This window comes from Cygnus olor, chromosome 4 (assembly GCF_009769625.2).
Source record: "Cygnus olor isolate bCygOlo1 chromosome 4, bCygOlo1.pri.v2, whole genome shotgun sequence".
NCBI lineage: Eukaryota > Metazoa > Chordata > Aves > Anseriformes > Anatidae > Cygnus > Cygnus olor.
The window spans coordinates 56665604-56682146 of NC_049172.1; the positions used below are offsets into that span (position 1 = coordinate 56665604).

At 34.5% G+C, this 16543-nt stretch overlaps 1 protein-coding gene and 1 long non-coding RNA gene across 9 annotated transcripts in view; one reads left to right on the top strand and one right to left on the bottom strand.

The window, feature by feature from the left end:
• Window positions 1-16543, bottom strand: part of PCDH7 (protocadherin 7) — a 284971-nt gene that overhangs the window by 221362 nt on the left and 47066 nt on the right. For 4 of the 7 annotated variants that reach the window (XM_040554826.1, XM_040554830.1, XM_040554827.1 and 1 more), the window contains exon 3: window positions 8445-8504. The exons of the other annotated variants lie outside the window; for them this stretch is intronic. In XM_040554826.1, coding sequence (XP_040410760.1) covers window positions 8445-8504 — 60 coding nt within the window. The remainder of the gene's footprint in view (window positions 1-8444; window positions 8505-16543) is intronic. 7 annotated transcript variants of the gene reach the window in all.
• LOC121069092 overlaps window positions 1-16543 on the top strand; it is a 54294-nt gene that overhangs the window by 4689 nt on the left and 33062 nt on the right. For both annotated transcript variants that reach the window (XR_005819252.1, XR_005819253.1), the window contains exon 2: window positions 3115-3241. This is a non-coding gene — a long non-coding RNA (uncharacterized LOC121069092). The remainder of the gene's footprint in view (window positions 1-3114; window positions 3242-16543) is intronic.

Genomic DNA, 16543 nt, shown 5'->3' on the forward strand with positions numbered 1-16543 from the left:
TAATAGCTGTTTGTAATCATCTCTTGGTGCACTTCAGCATGGCCAGAGTATCAGAGACTCAGCAGAGTCTGTACTGAGAGCATTATAAGAGGAAGATTTTACTACATTTGTAATGCCTTCGACAAAAATTAAATGGTTACAGTTCTAGGACAATTCTCTGCCCTTTTTAATGATAGCAATGGAAAAAAAATCAGTATTCTGAAAATGGCAAAACTGAAATCATTATACCAGAGCTTAAGATTATTGTTTTTGTTTGTTTGTTTGTTTGTTTTTGTTTGTTTTTTTTAATTCTAATGTATAAAGGCACTGCACATGTGTAGATGGAAACTTCCCAGAACTTTTTAGTATCAGGGCACCAATCAGCAAATTCCCATTGTAAGTCACAAATGATGATTAGTACTCATTTAAGCAATCCTCATCACACCCTGTGATGAAAGATGTTTTATATCCATTTAATACACAAGACAGTCAAGGCACAGAAAGCTAAGGTGAGATCGTTCACCCCACAAAAGCAGGTCGGTGTCACCAAAAATACTACAATGCAAAATCTGATTTCCACTTCGCAACTCTATGTAGTAAACTGTACTTTATAAGCTATTCATTTGAAATGAGGGTAGCTCATGCCATAAATGCAAACTTTGCTGAGATAGGCAATCGGACGGAAATAAGTATGCATGTATTATATATATGTAGAAATCTTAAAAAGTAAATATCAAGGGAATTCTAGTTAATAGACTAAATGGCATTTCAAAAATCTTCCATCTTCTTCTAAGCCTTGTTAATGTATCATCTTCTTGCATCACTTACAGTAATAAATTCTGTAAAGCAGAGGTCCTGACATTGCTGTCTGACTTCCCATAGTGTAAACCCTATTTTTGGAAGGCTGTTTTTTTCCCTGAATAGATGGCAATAAGCCAAAAAACTCAGGTACAATATAAAAATCACACTAACAACATGTATAAGAACAGTATACATTTGTCAAGAGCCATTCCTCTAGAAATAACTTTTTGAGTGAAATCAAAATCCGTGCGGTGCTGTTCACTGACAGTTCTAATTTCAGTGAGAATGATTCAAAGCAAAGTGTAGAAGGCTGCATGGAAGTGCTCCACAGCACAATACAAAATGAAATTGTTTTATATTTAAAATTAATGCTATATTTAGAAACTAAATCTACTTTATAATGAGAGATTAAAATTTTAAATACAATTTATTAGAATAAGACCTATGTTTTTACCATTTTTAATTTTCATATTAAGTCCAGAAACTGACACCTTCAACATTAGAAATATAAAGGAAAACTAGAGCCTGGTCCAAGAGAATGTATAGTTTGTAGCTCCCTGCAGACACTCCAAGTTCTCTGGGAATGCTCTGATGTCTGCACATAATCCAGGCACAAACTTCGCTCAAGAGCTATGCTCAGATTTATAAAAATATCTGAATGGATCACCTCTGAAAGACAACAAACTGAACTCCACGGGTAACCAGCAATTATCAACTCCTTATCATTGCAAGATGCTCAGACCAGCTTCACATACTTTTAAACATCTGAAACACAAGGTGAGCACAGCACGACGTCACAACACGACATCAGTTTTTACAGACACATGCAACTGTATTATTTGCATTCTCCTTAAACTGTCCACTCTACTGTACAAACGCTTAATTCTGCATAGGAAGTACCTGACTAATTGCACCTGGAAATATATGCTTTTTATTCCACAACACTATCTATAGCTGCTTCTTTCGGACTTCCTTCAGCTTTAATTCACAACTTTCTAATGCCCTCCACAGGGAACATTTTAAAATGAGGCCTGGAGGCAGGATGAAGGTGAACCAAGAAAAACATCGCATCTCTCACAGCTCATATAGTTTCCTTCTTACAGGCTCCTCAGGACAAAGAGTATTGTCCTGTTTTCGACAGGGATGGAGTTAATTTTCTTCCTAGAAGCTGGTATGGTGCTGTGTTTTGGATTTAGGAGGAAAATAATGCTGATAACACACCAATGCTTTAGTTGTTGTTGAGCAGTGCTTACACTAAGTCAAGGACTTTGCAGTTTCTCATACCACCCTGCCAGGGAGGAAGCTGGGGGTGCACAAGGCACTGGGAGGGTGCACAGCCAGGACAGCTGACCCAAACTGGCTAAAGGGATATTCCATACCATATGGCATCATGCTGAAATAAGAAAACTGAGGCGTTGACTGGGGTGGGGGCTAACATAGCTCAGGGACTGGCTAGGCATTGGTCATTGGGTTATGAGCAATTGTATTGTACATCACTTTTTTTTTTCTTCTTCTTCTTTTTTCTTCTTGTTTTCTTTCTTAATAAAGTGTCCTTATCACAACCCATGAGTTCTTGCACTTTTACCTTTTTTTTTTAACCATCCCACTGAGGGGTAGTGAGCAGCTGTGTGGTGCTTAGCTGCCTGCTGGGTTAAACCACCACAGGCCTTCTGGTGTCCAACATGGGACCCGAATGGTTGGTATATCTGTTTTACATATCTGTGTCATTGCCAGCACTGAGTATATGATCAACAGTTGCACAATACTGTTGTATCAGTTACTTCCATACTATGCCTTTTTTTTCAATTTATGGAAAGTCTTTACCCAATGTCAACAATGTCAACAAATTCACACTTCTCAGTCATGAAGTACTCAAATAAAAACATAGATGCTATCTATATCTGAAACTAACAAAAAAATAGCAAGTTTCAGTTGCTTCCTTAATATGATACTTTAGAAAAGAGGTGACCTATAAAATATTTTTTTCTTAAATGCAGCATGGGTAAATCTAAACCATTCTTTGACAAAAGCACACTGAAATGTATATATACAGAACTGTCCCATATGCATAATGATGAAAATTAATATCTGTTTCAAACAGTTTGGCCATGAGGCATTTTATAGATATTAAGCAAAAAAGGATTTGCTCTGAAAAACAGTTCTTCCAACTGCAGTGAAACAGAGGGCATTAAAGTATTTCTACAGTATCATACCACTCTTTATAGACATATCTACACATCTCATCACCATACCTTATAAACAGATGACAAAACAAAAAAGGATCAAACTATTTTCTCTATTAAGATAATAAAAAAAAGTGTTCTGTTTTCACAGGTGTAACCCTAACAAGGTAGTTAACAGTGGCAGACCTAGTAATGGAGACCAAATCTCTGGGTTTCTAGCCCTGCAACATCTAATACAAGGCTAGCTTCCTCCATCTCCATAAAAATGGCATTGTAAGGTTAGTAAAATCAAATGTATGAACTATCTTCTGTTCTGTTCTGTTTAGATGTATGCTAAAGCAAACAAAGTGAGATGAGACATTTCTACTTACACTTGTTCAATGCTAACTGATGTTACACTTAAGTGCAGAAATGTTTTGAATTGAAACACATGTAAAGATCCTCTGAGATCAAAGGCCTTTGTGTAGTCTCAGAGACAGACTCCAGAAAGGATTTCATCTTAAATATTCCAAAATCAACCCAGGCTGACATGAACAGATTTCCACAGACACCTATTTCACACCATGAAATCTTTCAATTTTTAACCTACATCAGCTTAGATGAAACACCAACCTTTGTAATAATCATATCTGCCCGTTAAAATTTATGCATGTGTAAGCCTGGTTATGTGTTAACTTACTTAGAGGTGGAAGCTGAGATCAGGGCAAGTCAGGTTAGAGTTAGCTCCTTATATGGTATACCACTACCATGCTCACAATACACTAGTGAATAACAGAAGCAAATTGTCATTCTTCTAGCAGGAAAAAGGAAAAGCAGATGGGCATTTATGACGTAGAACTACACCCACATACTCTTCTGGGGTTACTTGATCTCTGTAACACCCTTTTGCTTGTATTTGCTAAAACAAAATTGCTCTGAACAGTATTCAAGACATGATTCTTTTCCAAGAAACAATTGTCTGTGTACAGTTTCACAGTTTAAAGAAAGGTTATTCTGTGTCAAAAGCTAATTTAAAGTCCTGTTACTTTCTGAATAAGAACTCTGCAAAATGCAACACAAACAGATAATTAAGCCTGATAAAGCCTGATATTAAGCCTGATAAAGCCTGATAGGCTACAGAGCATAATTAGGTTTACTGAAATCCTTCAGAACATTTTTCTCCATCACACTTCCAATACTAGCTTTCTCAAAGATAATATATAAATAAATACAATATTAATATGTATAAATAATAGATAGTACAAATCTTTTGTAAACCAGCTAGGTTGGCACTTGCTATTCAAAATGGTGTTACTGGGCTAAATTGAGGCTGTTTAAATGTGAAAAGTAATCTGATTTGGAAGAAAATTAATTTTGAACTAGATTTGAAAACATGAATGCCTTCCTTGAATTCCACCACTGAAGACTGCCAAAGGTTCTATTGTAAATGCTCGAGGACATGTTGAACTTCTTTCCCCCATTAGCATCATAACTCCCTCAGAAAGGGTGACATACTGCTTTCCAGTGATAGATAGCTCTGATGCCACTTCTAGGAACTACAGATCAAAGGAAAACTCACTACTGAAATAATTCATTGGGGTATGATGAAGAATAGTAATGTGATTGTGGTTTCTTGTTATTTTCAGACACATGCTAACTAAAACAAATAGCTTAATTTTAAACAATGAAACTCTGTAGGCATGTTCATAGTGTTAGAAAGGGTTGTGGCATTCATCACATATTACAGCCTTAATGTGCATTCTTGTAAAATATTGAGAACAGAACAGAACAGCTGGAACAGTTTCTCACATAATTAAAGTGTGCCCTAAATGTAACGTCAAAAGTCAAATAGAATGTCTGCAAGCACAATGGATTATTTTTTTTGCCCCAATGCAGAGGGAGATAATCTTGAGTTTGAAAGTATGCATAATAAGTATGCATTGGAAATTTAAATGTGGCTACTGCATTTGAGAATAAAAAGCTGTATTTTAACTAGCTCAGCAAAATTCAGGCAACCTAATGACCCTCAAACAGTAAAATGAGTAATGGGCTAAATTATGGATTATCACACCAGATTTTTTTTAAATGGTGAGTAGTTAAATCCATGCCTCTGTGCCTAAATGAAGCTTGCAGGAAGAGCAGGGACAGAGGTTTTTAATAAGCCTGAGAAATCTCAAGAGAAGATTTTAAGCTGTTTAATAAACCTTCACAAAAACAATTTATTTAAATTAAATTATATTGCTCAATCTTAGACTAAAAAGTAGGCTGGGCAGCCAAAGTTTGCCTAGTTTTATCCTTTACTTTAGGTTTGATGGATAGGTTAGCAAGTTGAGTACTGCTGAGGAGACTGTACCTAATTCTCCAGATACATTTAGATTTGCCATTGGCATCAGTGAGAGCGCCTTCACAACCTGTGACAGCACAGTCCTGAGAAGCACAGCCATTAGGAACAGAAGAGCTGTGCCACGTAGCTCAGTTTCCCATTGGTTGACATTCCTATATCATTCCTACTAATAATTTAGCTAATTTGCATTTTAAATAGTTAAAACAATTGCATATCACATCTTTCCTAACAATTTGCTACTGACATTTCTTGTTCTTTGCCTTGTATAAAAGAAACATGAAGGTCATCTGACGCTAACAGAAAAGTTGCATAGACTCATACAGGCAGTCTCAATGAGTTTATCTGACCTGTTCATATGAGTAAGGCAAATGAGTAGACGGAAACTAGGAAAATGAGACATTATGGATGTGGTTTTCTTCCTCATCCATGCGGGACAATGGCAAACAAAAAGCAGAATGCCACTTGTCACAAAAAAGCTTTTGCTCCCTCATTCTGACAGAAAAAAGACATTGCCCAACAATGAAGCAGCCGTAGGAGGCACAGAGGAAAGAAACAGATGAAAAAAGCTATATCCCCACTTGTAATTTTGAAACTCCCAGTATCTTGCAAGTTGATGTCACAGAAGAAAGAATCCTTCATTTGGTCTCCTACTGTTTTGCTGACCTTTCCCCATTGGTGTTGTAGCAGGAGGCAATATAAAAGTGCTTTTATTCCATACAAATTGCTTGGCTGCTAAACTCTGTGAAATCTGAAAATTACAGTAGTGGCACAATATTTTTCAAGGATCCTCTGCTGGTAATTGCTTTGACCAGAAAATTAAATATAGCAGAATGAAATTGCAATGAACACAGAGCACACAATTTTGATTTCATTCCTGGTTGCAGAAAAAATTTATTGAAATATGGAGTTGCCGTATCTGAGATAAGAATCTGACCACGGGTCCTTAACATTTTTCTTCACACTTCCCAGCTTAAACTCTTTTTTCCTGTACTAATGTAATGTCTATATTAAGAAAAAAGGTTAGCATTTCACGAATATATTTGCATACTTAATGCATTTATTTCTGTGAAATGTTACATGTTAAATACTTTGTCTTTTTTTTTCATATTTAGTTGACCTTTACAACTGCTCTGAACTCACAAAATATGATCTATTGAAATAAAGAAAAGGACTAGAAAATGCAAAGAAAACAATCTGTGTGCTGAACTTTTGGACAAAACTGTTGGTGCTAATTTTTATAGATTCTTTGATATTCCTGAACAATGCATTCCAACTGGGAATGATGCTTTTCTTGATTTCATCTTATATTTTTTTCCTTCTCATTCCTGTATGTTTTGTTTTTCATTTCTTTTCTCTTGTATTTTATTAGTGTCCATGGGTCTCTTTTATGCAGAATTACTAAAAGTCACAATGTTTATTCCTATCACTGAGTTCCAGACTAGCAATCAAGGTTAAATAATCAAAGTACATAGAGAAAAACTGAATGAATTCAAAAATAAAATAATTGATTTTTTTAATTTTAATTTTGTTCATTGATTTTGATCGCAGAAAACAAAATCAATATAGTAGCAGTATGCAGACTTAGAATTTTGATAATATGTCTCAGTACAATAAAGAGGTCAAAGCCTCTTTCTTTTTATCATAAATTCTTCCACTTGGAACTAATTACCCCAAGTGGAAAGAAAAAGTATCAGATTGCCTGTTTTGAAGGGTTAAACACAAAGAGTGAGCTAATTCAGACATAAATACATAACAAGGAGGAGAGAAAAAGTTGTTTTTCAGCATTGTCATTCATAGAGTTGAAAAGCCATATTAAGAAGGAAGGCAAGTGATAATACACTATTTAGTTACAAATATAATACAGTTCCCTCACACAGGAAGGATAAGTATACCAGAAATTTGAATAGCTGAAGTAACATTTTATTCATAAGGAAAAAAAAAAACTTGCTGAAAAAATGTTAGTACTTAAAATATTCTCTTTTGCTCTTTCTTATAATGAAGAAGAATGCAGCAGTTATTGAAGAGAAAATATTCAGCCTTTCCTTTCTCTAAATCATAAGTTGATATAATATACAGTGATCCAAATATATATATGTCCAAATATATATATAGTAAATATAAAAAATAATATATGTATAAATTAAATTGGAGTTGGAACCACAGCCTCTAAACAGCTTAACAGTGACTGCAGAGCTGAAGAGGTTTTCCCTACATGTGGTTTTGATATTGGCAATTGTACAATCCTTGGCACAATTCTAGTCTAGAGTTCTCTAGCCAAGAGCATTAACTTGTGTTTAACAACCAAACAGTATGCATATGTATATACATTCAGGTGACTGGTGATTTCCCTATTCACTGGTAGAGTCATTTAGTTTGGTTTCTTCACTGCATCTACCTCAATTTCCTTGTAGAGATGTATTTTCAGCAAAATCTGAAGGATCCATGAATGTTTCCCCTAATTTCTCTCCCTCGCTCTGTTCCCAAGTAGTACAAAGATTTTAAATGATAAAATGTTATCTGGTTTTCCAGAAATCCAGTTCTGAGGTATAAAATATTTTCTTTCTTTATCTAGCACATCATCAGGGTTGTTAATTTTTTTTTCAACAACTCACAAATACTTCCTTCATTCAAATATTCAAAATTCAATCTTGTTCACACTCATCTCCCAGTTACTAATTGAAACAATCACCTAATCAAATTTCAGTCCTTTTCAAAGATGGAACAAAGCAGAAAATTGTGATTTTTTTATTTCATCCTATTCATACTCCTAAATTATATGATATTTGATCCTGTGCCTCCACTTACAATCACTTCTGCTTACCAAACCTTTGTCACGTACTGTTTGTATCTCTGGTTTGGATTCTTGACTCTGCTTAATGCCTTTCCAGGTGTGTCCAAAATGTAATCTGAATCTCTTGTTTTCAGTTTTGGTGGTTCGTTCATTTATATATTTATTTATTTGTGATTCATTATGTGCTTATTTATTTATTTATTTATTAGATAGCTTTGCTTTCAAGGTCCACTTAGTTTTGCAGTAACCCTGCCCCCTGGGAATCAATTTCTTAATATGAGAGTAAAGAGAGTTCATGTATTATGTGATCCAACATTCCTTAGTGTTGGAGTATCATTTCATAAATAATTCACTTACGAGCACATACATTCATTTTACATGATTCCTCAATGTGGCCAGGGTGCTGCGTAGTCTGCATTGTATCCACCTACAAAAAATACAAAAATGTCTGCTTATCAGGATGTGAGTAGGGTTTAGCTAACGTAATCCCGTATCATGGATCTTATAAGTGAGTAAAAAGATTCCTCTTCTCTCTCTTATGTCTGATATATATACATATATTATATATTCCATAAATTAACTATTTGGCAGTGAAAACAATGAGAATAGCATTATATATTGTTTAACAAAAATAAAGGGAATTAACTGAACTTTGTCCAGTAACAGGATGGCTTTTGATCACAGAATAAAGAAACTGAGTGAAGATTCATTCCTTCTTCCTTTCTTCCTTCTAGTTACTGTGAACAGAGTAAAACAATGTAAGTGTTTAGAATATCAGTGCCAAACATAACTCTTCTCCATGAAGTGACTGGATAAATAGTGCACTAAGTCACTAACAGTATTAGTTAGTTGAAAGAAAGAGCAGTAATTTTATAAGAAAAAAAATAGGCACCATATCTTCTACCCCATCCCTCACCCCCCTCCCCAGCACATGAAAAAGAAAGGAGTAAGGGAGCAAGATTTAGAGGGCAGTATACAATATATAATGATAACTCTGTGAAAATGCAAGTTAGTCAAAATGCCAGATATAAACTATTATGCTACAAGGTGGACATAAAGAAAATGGAGAACTAAGTGAAGACACATTTTCTTTGAACTACTGTGATCAATAAGTTTATGAAGTAAATGACACATAAAATACACATCTAATGATAAAGTGAGGTTTCTGTCCAATATATTCTTCTAAAATAGCTCTTAAATTATCACTCAGAGACAAGTCATCTACACAAAACCCACTAACCTGATGTGTGTTAGTTACGTAACACATTTCGTTGGCATTCACCAGATAGTCTTTTCAGCTTTTCCAGTATTTTTGTATTATTAATTTATATTTATTTCATATCATTCACTACTAGTTCCTTATTTTCAAACATTTTAATGAATCACTTCTGATCTATTACACACACAAAGTTAAAACCAATTTACACAAGTGTAGAAAAGCAATGTCAAGGATCTTTACAAAGCAGCTTTTGCTCTATGAACATAATCCATAAAAGACTCCCAAATGTCCTCAAATAAGTAACGTCTGTTCCCCAGTCTAAATATGATCTTCTTACAGGAAGCCATCTGGGACAAGTAAGCAAAACATTCTGCTTTGGTTGCAGAAGGAATATATTTACGCCTCAGTAAAATTTTTCATCATTATCAATCCAATTATATGCAAATCTCTTTATCTCTCTTTATCTTAGCTTGTCTAAACAGCAAAAATGATAGGAGAGCCATACAAGCTTTATAGAAATGTAGGTAATGCATCTATCAATCTATCAATCAATTGATCTATCTATCTATCATTTAGGAATGCTGAGTACTTCAAAGTTGCTAACCTCAACAGTTATTCAAATTCATATGAAAAATAAATTTAGCTAACTTTAAGGAGAATAAATTCACTGGAATGGTAAACTTGTCGAGTATGTAATCAACAGAGATCTACTAACATTTTAAATAGCCTTCTCCAAGCTGAAAACACGAATTGGGAGCATTCATAGGATATTTCTGAGGCTGAAAAGGTTCATAAGTGTAATATTCCCTTCTATAAGCAGAGGTCTCTTCTAGGAGAGATATTCATGCTATTTGTCAAATAATCAATCAAGTCATAAATCAATGCAAGAGGAAAGACAGGAAAGTAAAAACATAACATTCAGTAAACAGTAAATTGTCTGACACTAGTAGACCAAGTGATGAATTTTATTTTTTTTTTTAAATCAAAAATGCAATACAGTATGTCCTCACAAATTCAAATGATCATGGAGGTCTCAGTGGGTGTATTTATATTACCTGCTGATTTGGTACAAAGAAGAAGGATGACAGTGGGATTTGCTGTTTGTCTTTACATTGCATCTTTACCAGCAATTAAGTCTGTACCACTTGCCAATCCTAGGCATATATTATGCAGGCAAGGAGATCAAATTGACAGAGGATCTAGCTACTGCATGGCAAATGCTACAAACCACCTGACACCCTGACAACAATGCTGGAAGGAACCTGCTTCAAAAGGATCAGTGGTGCACTAAAACGTGTACAGCAGGACTCCAAATATAGACTCAAGGAAAATTCACAGCTATAAGAAAACCCTTCCTGGGCTGTATGTCAGTGGTATAGTTGCATCCATAGACAAACTCATCCTGCTATTCTAATGACTGATAGAAAAATAAGAAAAATACTTTTTTTTTTCCGTCTTCAAATTTCTGTTAAATGAGCTACTGTTTTCCTCACTTTTCTATTGCAGCTGAAGAATCTTGCTAGTTTCCCAGAAACTGATACTGCTGTTTCTTTCCTCTTCCCATTTTCCAGTGTGGAAATGCACATACACTAAAATGAGTTAAATGAAGACTTGAAAGTCCCTACCTCAGTTTTCATAAGCAAGGAGCCTCCACTAATCCAGTGCATAATACAGAAATACATGTCTGGAAGCTTCTTCTTAAATTCACCATACAGTTTCTGTTTATCATAGGCATAATCTCATGTATTTCCTTGATAGATTACAATTTTCTTGCATGAATATTTCAGTGGGAATCTGTTCCAGAAATTCATTGCTACAGTATTTGAAAATTACTCTACCAACCAACCCAAATTTATTCAGTGGTATTTATATCTGTTTCTTTTTTTTTCCTTGCATATCATTTCTCTTCCAAGTGAACTTTTAGTATTAGTGATATGTATTTTCTATTACATGTAATTATTTTTATCAAACTAGTGGGAGGCCACACTTTTACAGTAAGAGTATAGAGTATAACGTATGCTTTACAGCCATAACATACTGCTACAACTTAGAATGATTAACTTCTGCAAGCAACTTTTGTCGTTAAATTTTTTTGTCACTCATGTTGTTCACTTAGCATGAATGAGTCTGTAAATATGTTATGGATTGCAGTACATGTTATATATTGATCTGATCGATGTGTGTGTATTACTAAAACTGTGAGACATTACAAGTTCTGCAACATTCAATGTATCTTAAATGAAGCTGAAAGACACAACATGCTCGGGTTTGCCCACTACAGCAAATACCGATAAAAAATATCTTGATAGATTTCCTGTTACATTTCACAAGATGTTTCTAACCTATTTTTAAACTTCTTTTACACACAGCTTCATTTTCAGTTTGTGACAGAAAGCAAACAGGATATGGGGAACTACAGGAAATATATTTATTATATTTCCTTAGAATATATGTGTTGGATGAGGAATACAAATTTGGGCTGAAATTCTAATTCTCATACTCTTACACAAAATGAAATTGATCAGTAAATATTCATAAAAAGTCTTTATTTGCAGTAGCATTTGTACAGTATTTGCTGAATCATTAAAGGCCATATACAGGGTAAAAAGATACTCAAAAGATACAAACAGATTAAAAAACTTTTTTTGCTTGTTTGTTTTCTGAAGAGGAGATTAATAAGGAATGCTACATAAGATCATAAAGAGATGCATAGTTTTTAGCCGTCAGAATTTCTTTAATAGATATATCCTACTTTCATGTAAGAAAATCTATTAATACTCCTGGTTATGAAAGTTAAAAAAAATAAATAGTTAAATCAACTTAAAAGGATAAGACACCTAGATATAGTACACAGTTTAACATGACTGTGTTCTCATTTAACTCTGCTTAAACACAATTGGCCGTATCCTTAACTACTTCACATCAGTTGGGTCTGGTTTTGCAACATCGTTGCAGCTACTACTGACTCCTTGCATGCTAGGCAAGAGGTAAATTAAGTCCATGAAAACTAAATATGCCACTTTGTATCAATAACAGAAAAATAAACTAATATCATTTAAACACATCACTACAAGTGTAACGTTGATAAAATAACATATATCATTCATTATCTTTACAAACCCTCTGGTTTATTGATGTCCTGCTAACAGTAGGCCTGGGAAAGCATTTTGAACACTTAGGCCTTCTCTGGAGAATCCCATCACTTACTAGCATAAGGGTATTATTGTTTCCTATGTTCTGTTCACAGTCACACTTTACTGTAATATGGAGTGACGTATCAACCGCTCTTCATGGTAAGCACTAGAGGCCTACTGACTCACAGAGGACACTGATTAGAGATTGAAGAATGACTGGTGTCTATGCTCTTTTCCCTGAAAAGAATTCATTCATACCCACAACCAGTAGCTTAGAAATAAAAATAAAAAATCACATATGCTTAACTATTTCATAATCGATTCCTTCTAAAAAACACAAAAATGTTGTAAATCAATCATAAACATATACCTACTACCAGTAATAATGAAAATTAAAATATAAATTCTCCCATTTATTAACTGCATCAATCACTCTAGCACAAACATTGTAATAATAAAAATGTTGCATTTTAACGCTGTTTACTACAATACTATGCAGTTCCTGGAGCAGAGAACTTCTTCATTGCAAGACAGTATAATGATATTATTGTTCTCTTTTCAATTATGTGCATTGACTTATTTCTAGTAAGCAGTGTTCGGAAATATAATTTGATAATATCTTTGAAGGCAATGAGTAGAGTAACATAGAATTAATCTACCTTAAAAGTCTCAATAATGCAAACCCCTATATGGTTTGCGTATTACTTCCGTAATACATTTATTAAAATTCTGACATGTTAGCCTATTGAACAAATAAATGAATACAGCCTTATAAGAAGGACTATAATAATAAAAATCTTATGTACTTAAGTTATATTTTACCATCTTAACCCAGCAGTCTGGACTTTCTTGAAAACTGGATAATACTGCCATGTCAAGGAAAAAAAAAAAAAACATGCTTACAGAAAAACAGAACAGCAAGTACTGATATCCTTAGATGCCTGTGGTGCGCAAACATCACGCTGAGAGGTTTGGGCTGCTCTTTAAACAGCTTACAGGACATAGTTTATATTGGTGTAGATAATGCTACTAATAGTTTAATCCAGTGGTAAGAAACCAGACCATGAAGCCTGGCACACAGTTTTATTGTTGTTTCTTTTCATTTTCTCCTTTCTTAGGAGTGCAGGAACATACTAAAAGGAAAAATCCATACAATTCCTTTTCTAAACGATGAAACCCCACTTCAAATCTAGTAGGATATTTTTACATCACTTCATACATCCATAGGGTTGAAATCTATTTTTTTTCTTCATTTTTTTAGCCTAATATATATGTGGTATATTAATTCCTATTATATCAGCATAGCTCTCCGATATTTTTTTGCTAGTATTTATTCCAATATGTTTATGAAGAGCAATGAAATCTCTTCTCACCAGTTATTTTCTTAAGGCTCTGTCAGAGGCTCATGTAGCAGTGACTTAAACCAGATGGCAGGAATAGTTACCACCTTCATCCATCTGCTCCGCCCCTCTGATGGGCTTTAGAGCCTTCAGGGCAGGGTTATTGATATGTCTATGAATGAGCTCATGTGCTATTGCAGGCTTCAGCTGGGTGGTATTAAACTAAAACAATTCCAGTTTTGGTTTACCCTAATATACCAGCAGTGGTTCACACAGTGAGTCAAAGGAGGCTCAGGTATTATGCTTGAGGATAGTAACATCTTCTGCCATCCAATTTTAGCCTGCCACAGCATGTTTCTTAGAGCCTTAAGTCTGAATGAGCAAAGCCCTTTCAGTCATCTCTTGCACAGCTAACTCTATATCCCATAGTTATTAAAACGTTCTTTCTGAATCTCTGAGTCTAAGCTTAATTCTGCCTGAATATGTCTGACCAGAATAATATAACAATCTTTCAAATAAAGTCTCATGTACACATCCTTGAATGATATGAATGTTCTCTCACAGCAGCACACAACTTGCTGCAGCCTTATGTTGTGGTAGCAAATTTGCCTGTCACATTGGTGCTCATAACCATTGTAACTATTCACCAAATTCCCATCTGATTACTTCTTAACTGAATTTACAAATTATTGTTCTTGCTTGTTTTTTGTTTGTTTTTTATTGCTGCAGTCTAAAATTTTTTCCAGTTGTTCAACTAGCATAGTCTAATCCTCCCCCAGACTCATGATGGTTGCATTTCTTTCATTATCACGTTTCATTATTACACTTAAATTCTCTGCACCAGAGTGAAACTATAAGGCAAAATCATTCTTAAGTCTGATGCTTGGCTTGAACTTTCCCTCTTTTTATAATGCTTACCTTTGCAACAACACTCATTGTCACCTCATTTTAGTGAATCTCTCACATATTTTGTAATTCCTTTAGTAATCCCCATCTTCCTTAGATGAACAAATAATTTTCCAGGTGGCAAAGTACGAACTGCTTGCTGAAGTCCACAGAGACGAGATTACTAATCTTCTTTTTCTAGGAAACTGGTTATCTTTTCAAGGGAAGGTATCAGATTGGCTTACATGAACCCCTTTCAGTAAAGCCATTTTGATTTCCATCTTAGCCCATCTTCTTTTTTTTTTTCCCCTTTATGTCAGCAACTTGATTTTTCATATAGAATCTGCTCTACTGTTTGATAAAAAAAAATGAGGTCATATTTTTATGCCTTCATCCATTCTTCTTTGTCTTCCCCGCTACTTAAATATAAATAGTATATTTGCTATTCTCCAACAAAACAGCATTTTTTGCCCTACCAGGTTTATTTACAAGAAAACCTGGAATGCCTTTTTCTGTGTCACTCAGAATTCAATGATGCTTATCTGTTCCTGCTTGAATTACATACATGAGACTCCAAGTTTTGTTTCTATCTCAGATTGACTTTCAGCTTTTGCCTCTAAAGTTTATTATTGACTTTGTTTAAAATTAAAACAAAGTATTAATTTAATTTCTTTATCACATCTACATTATCTTTACCTCTAAAGGTAATAACTGTTCAACTTCTTTTTTCCTGCTATCTTTTGGTTAATATAACTAAAACAAGAGTTATTGTATCTCAAAGACATATATATGAGAAATTTTTCCATCTCTAATTACCAACTTTTATCCTATGTCAGTAGCACTAAAACCCTTTTCTATACCTACTACCAAAGAGTAGGTAGATGTTGAAGAGAATAAACCACATGTATTGAACAGGGAATGTACTTTTCCAAGTCCCAGAGTTAATCTGCCTAAAGGCAAAACGTCTGTGTTCTCTGCTACTGATCCTGTGTTCACTTCAGACACTATTACACTTACTTATAATTTCCTAGAGTCATTACACTAAGAAAGAAAATAAAAATTGGTAAGACTTCTGTGTCTAACATATACAAAAACTGAAATGAAAAACAAATACATGTATTATAAAATGCAGTTTTATTTTTAAACATATTAACTGCTCTTTATCTTAAGAAGGACTTTTTAAATCACTGCCTGATTTATAATCTGCATGGACTGGTATCTGTCAATTCAATTTTTTGCTTGCTAAGGTCTTCATTTGAACTGCAAGGTGAAAGAAGACTTCTAGAGTAGTGATTTGAGAGAGAGAAAGCATTATTCATGGAATTAATGCTTTATAGATACATTTAAAATAGACTGCTATGAAGTGGCAGAAATAGCAAGCTGATACATTTATTGCTTACTCTGCAAAGTGATGTATTATTTTTCATCTCATGGGTACAATAGACTTCACAGATGGCATCACACTTCAGCCATTTGGAGACACTAGGCCAGTAATCCCTGTTCAATGTGGACCCACCTGGGGTACAAAGGGCTTCAGGGGTTTCTTTTGCCCTTACTTCAGTGGGGAAAGCAAGAGCTTGACTCAAGAGGAGAATAAATGCAATAATGCTGTGTGGAGCAGGAATTCCGTTGGAGCAGCAGGGGACCTGCTTCCTGGGTGGATAAAACTCCAACCATCAGGCAGCAAAGAGGATTATGCCAAAGGCACAGTACGGCTCCAAATGTAGAGTCTCACAGAGAGGCCAAAATTAAACAAAATGTTATGGAAAGAAGTGTGAGAAAAAGATATAAGGCAAAGAGAAGAAAAAGGGGGGATGTTGTAGTAAAAATAATAATAATTAAAAAAAAAAAAAAAGGAAACAAGACAAAGTTCACTAAGAAAACATGC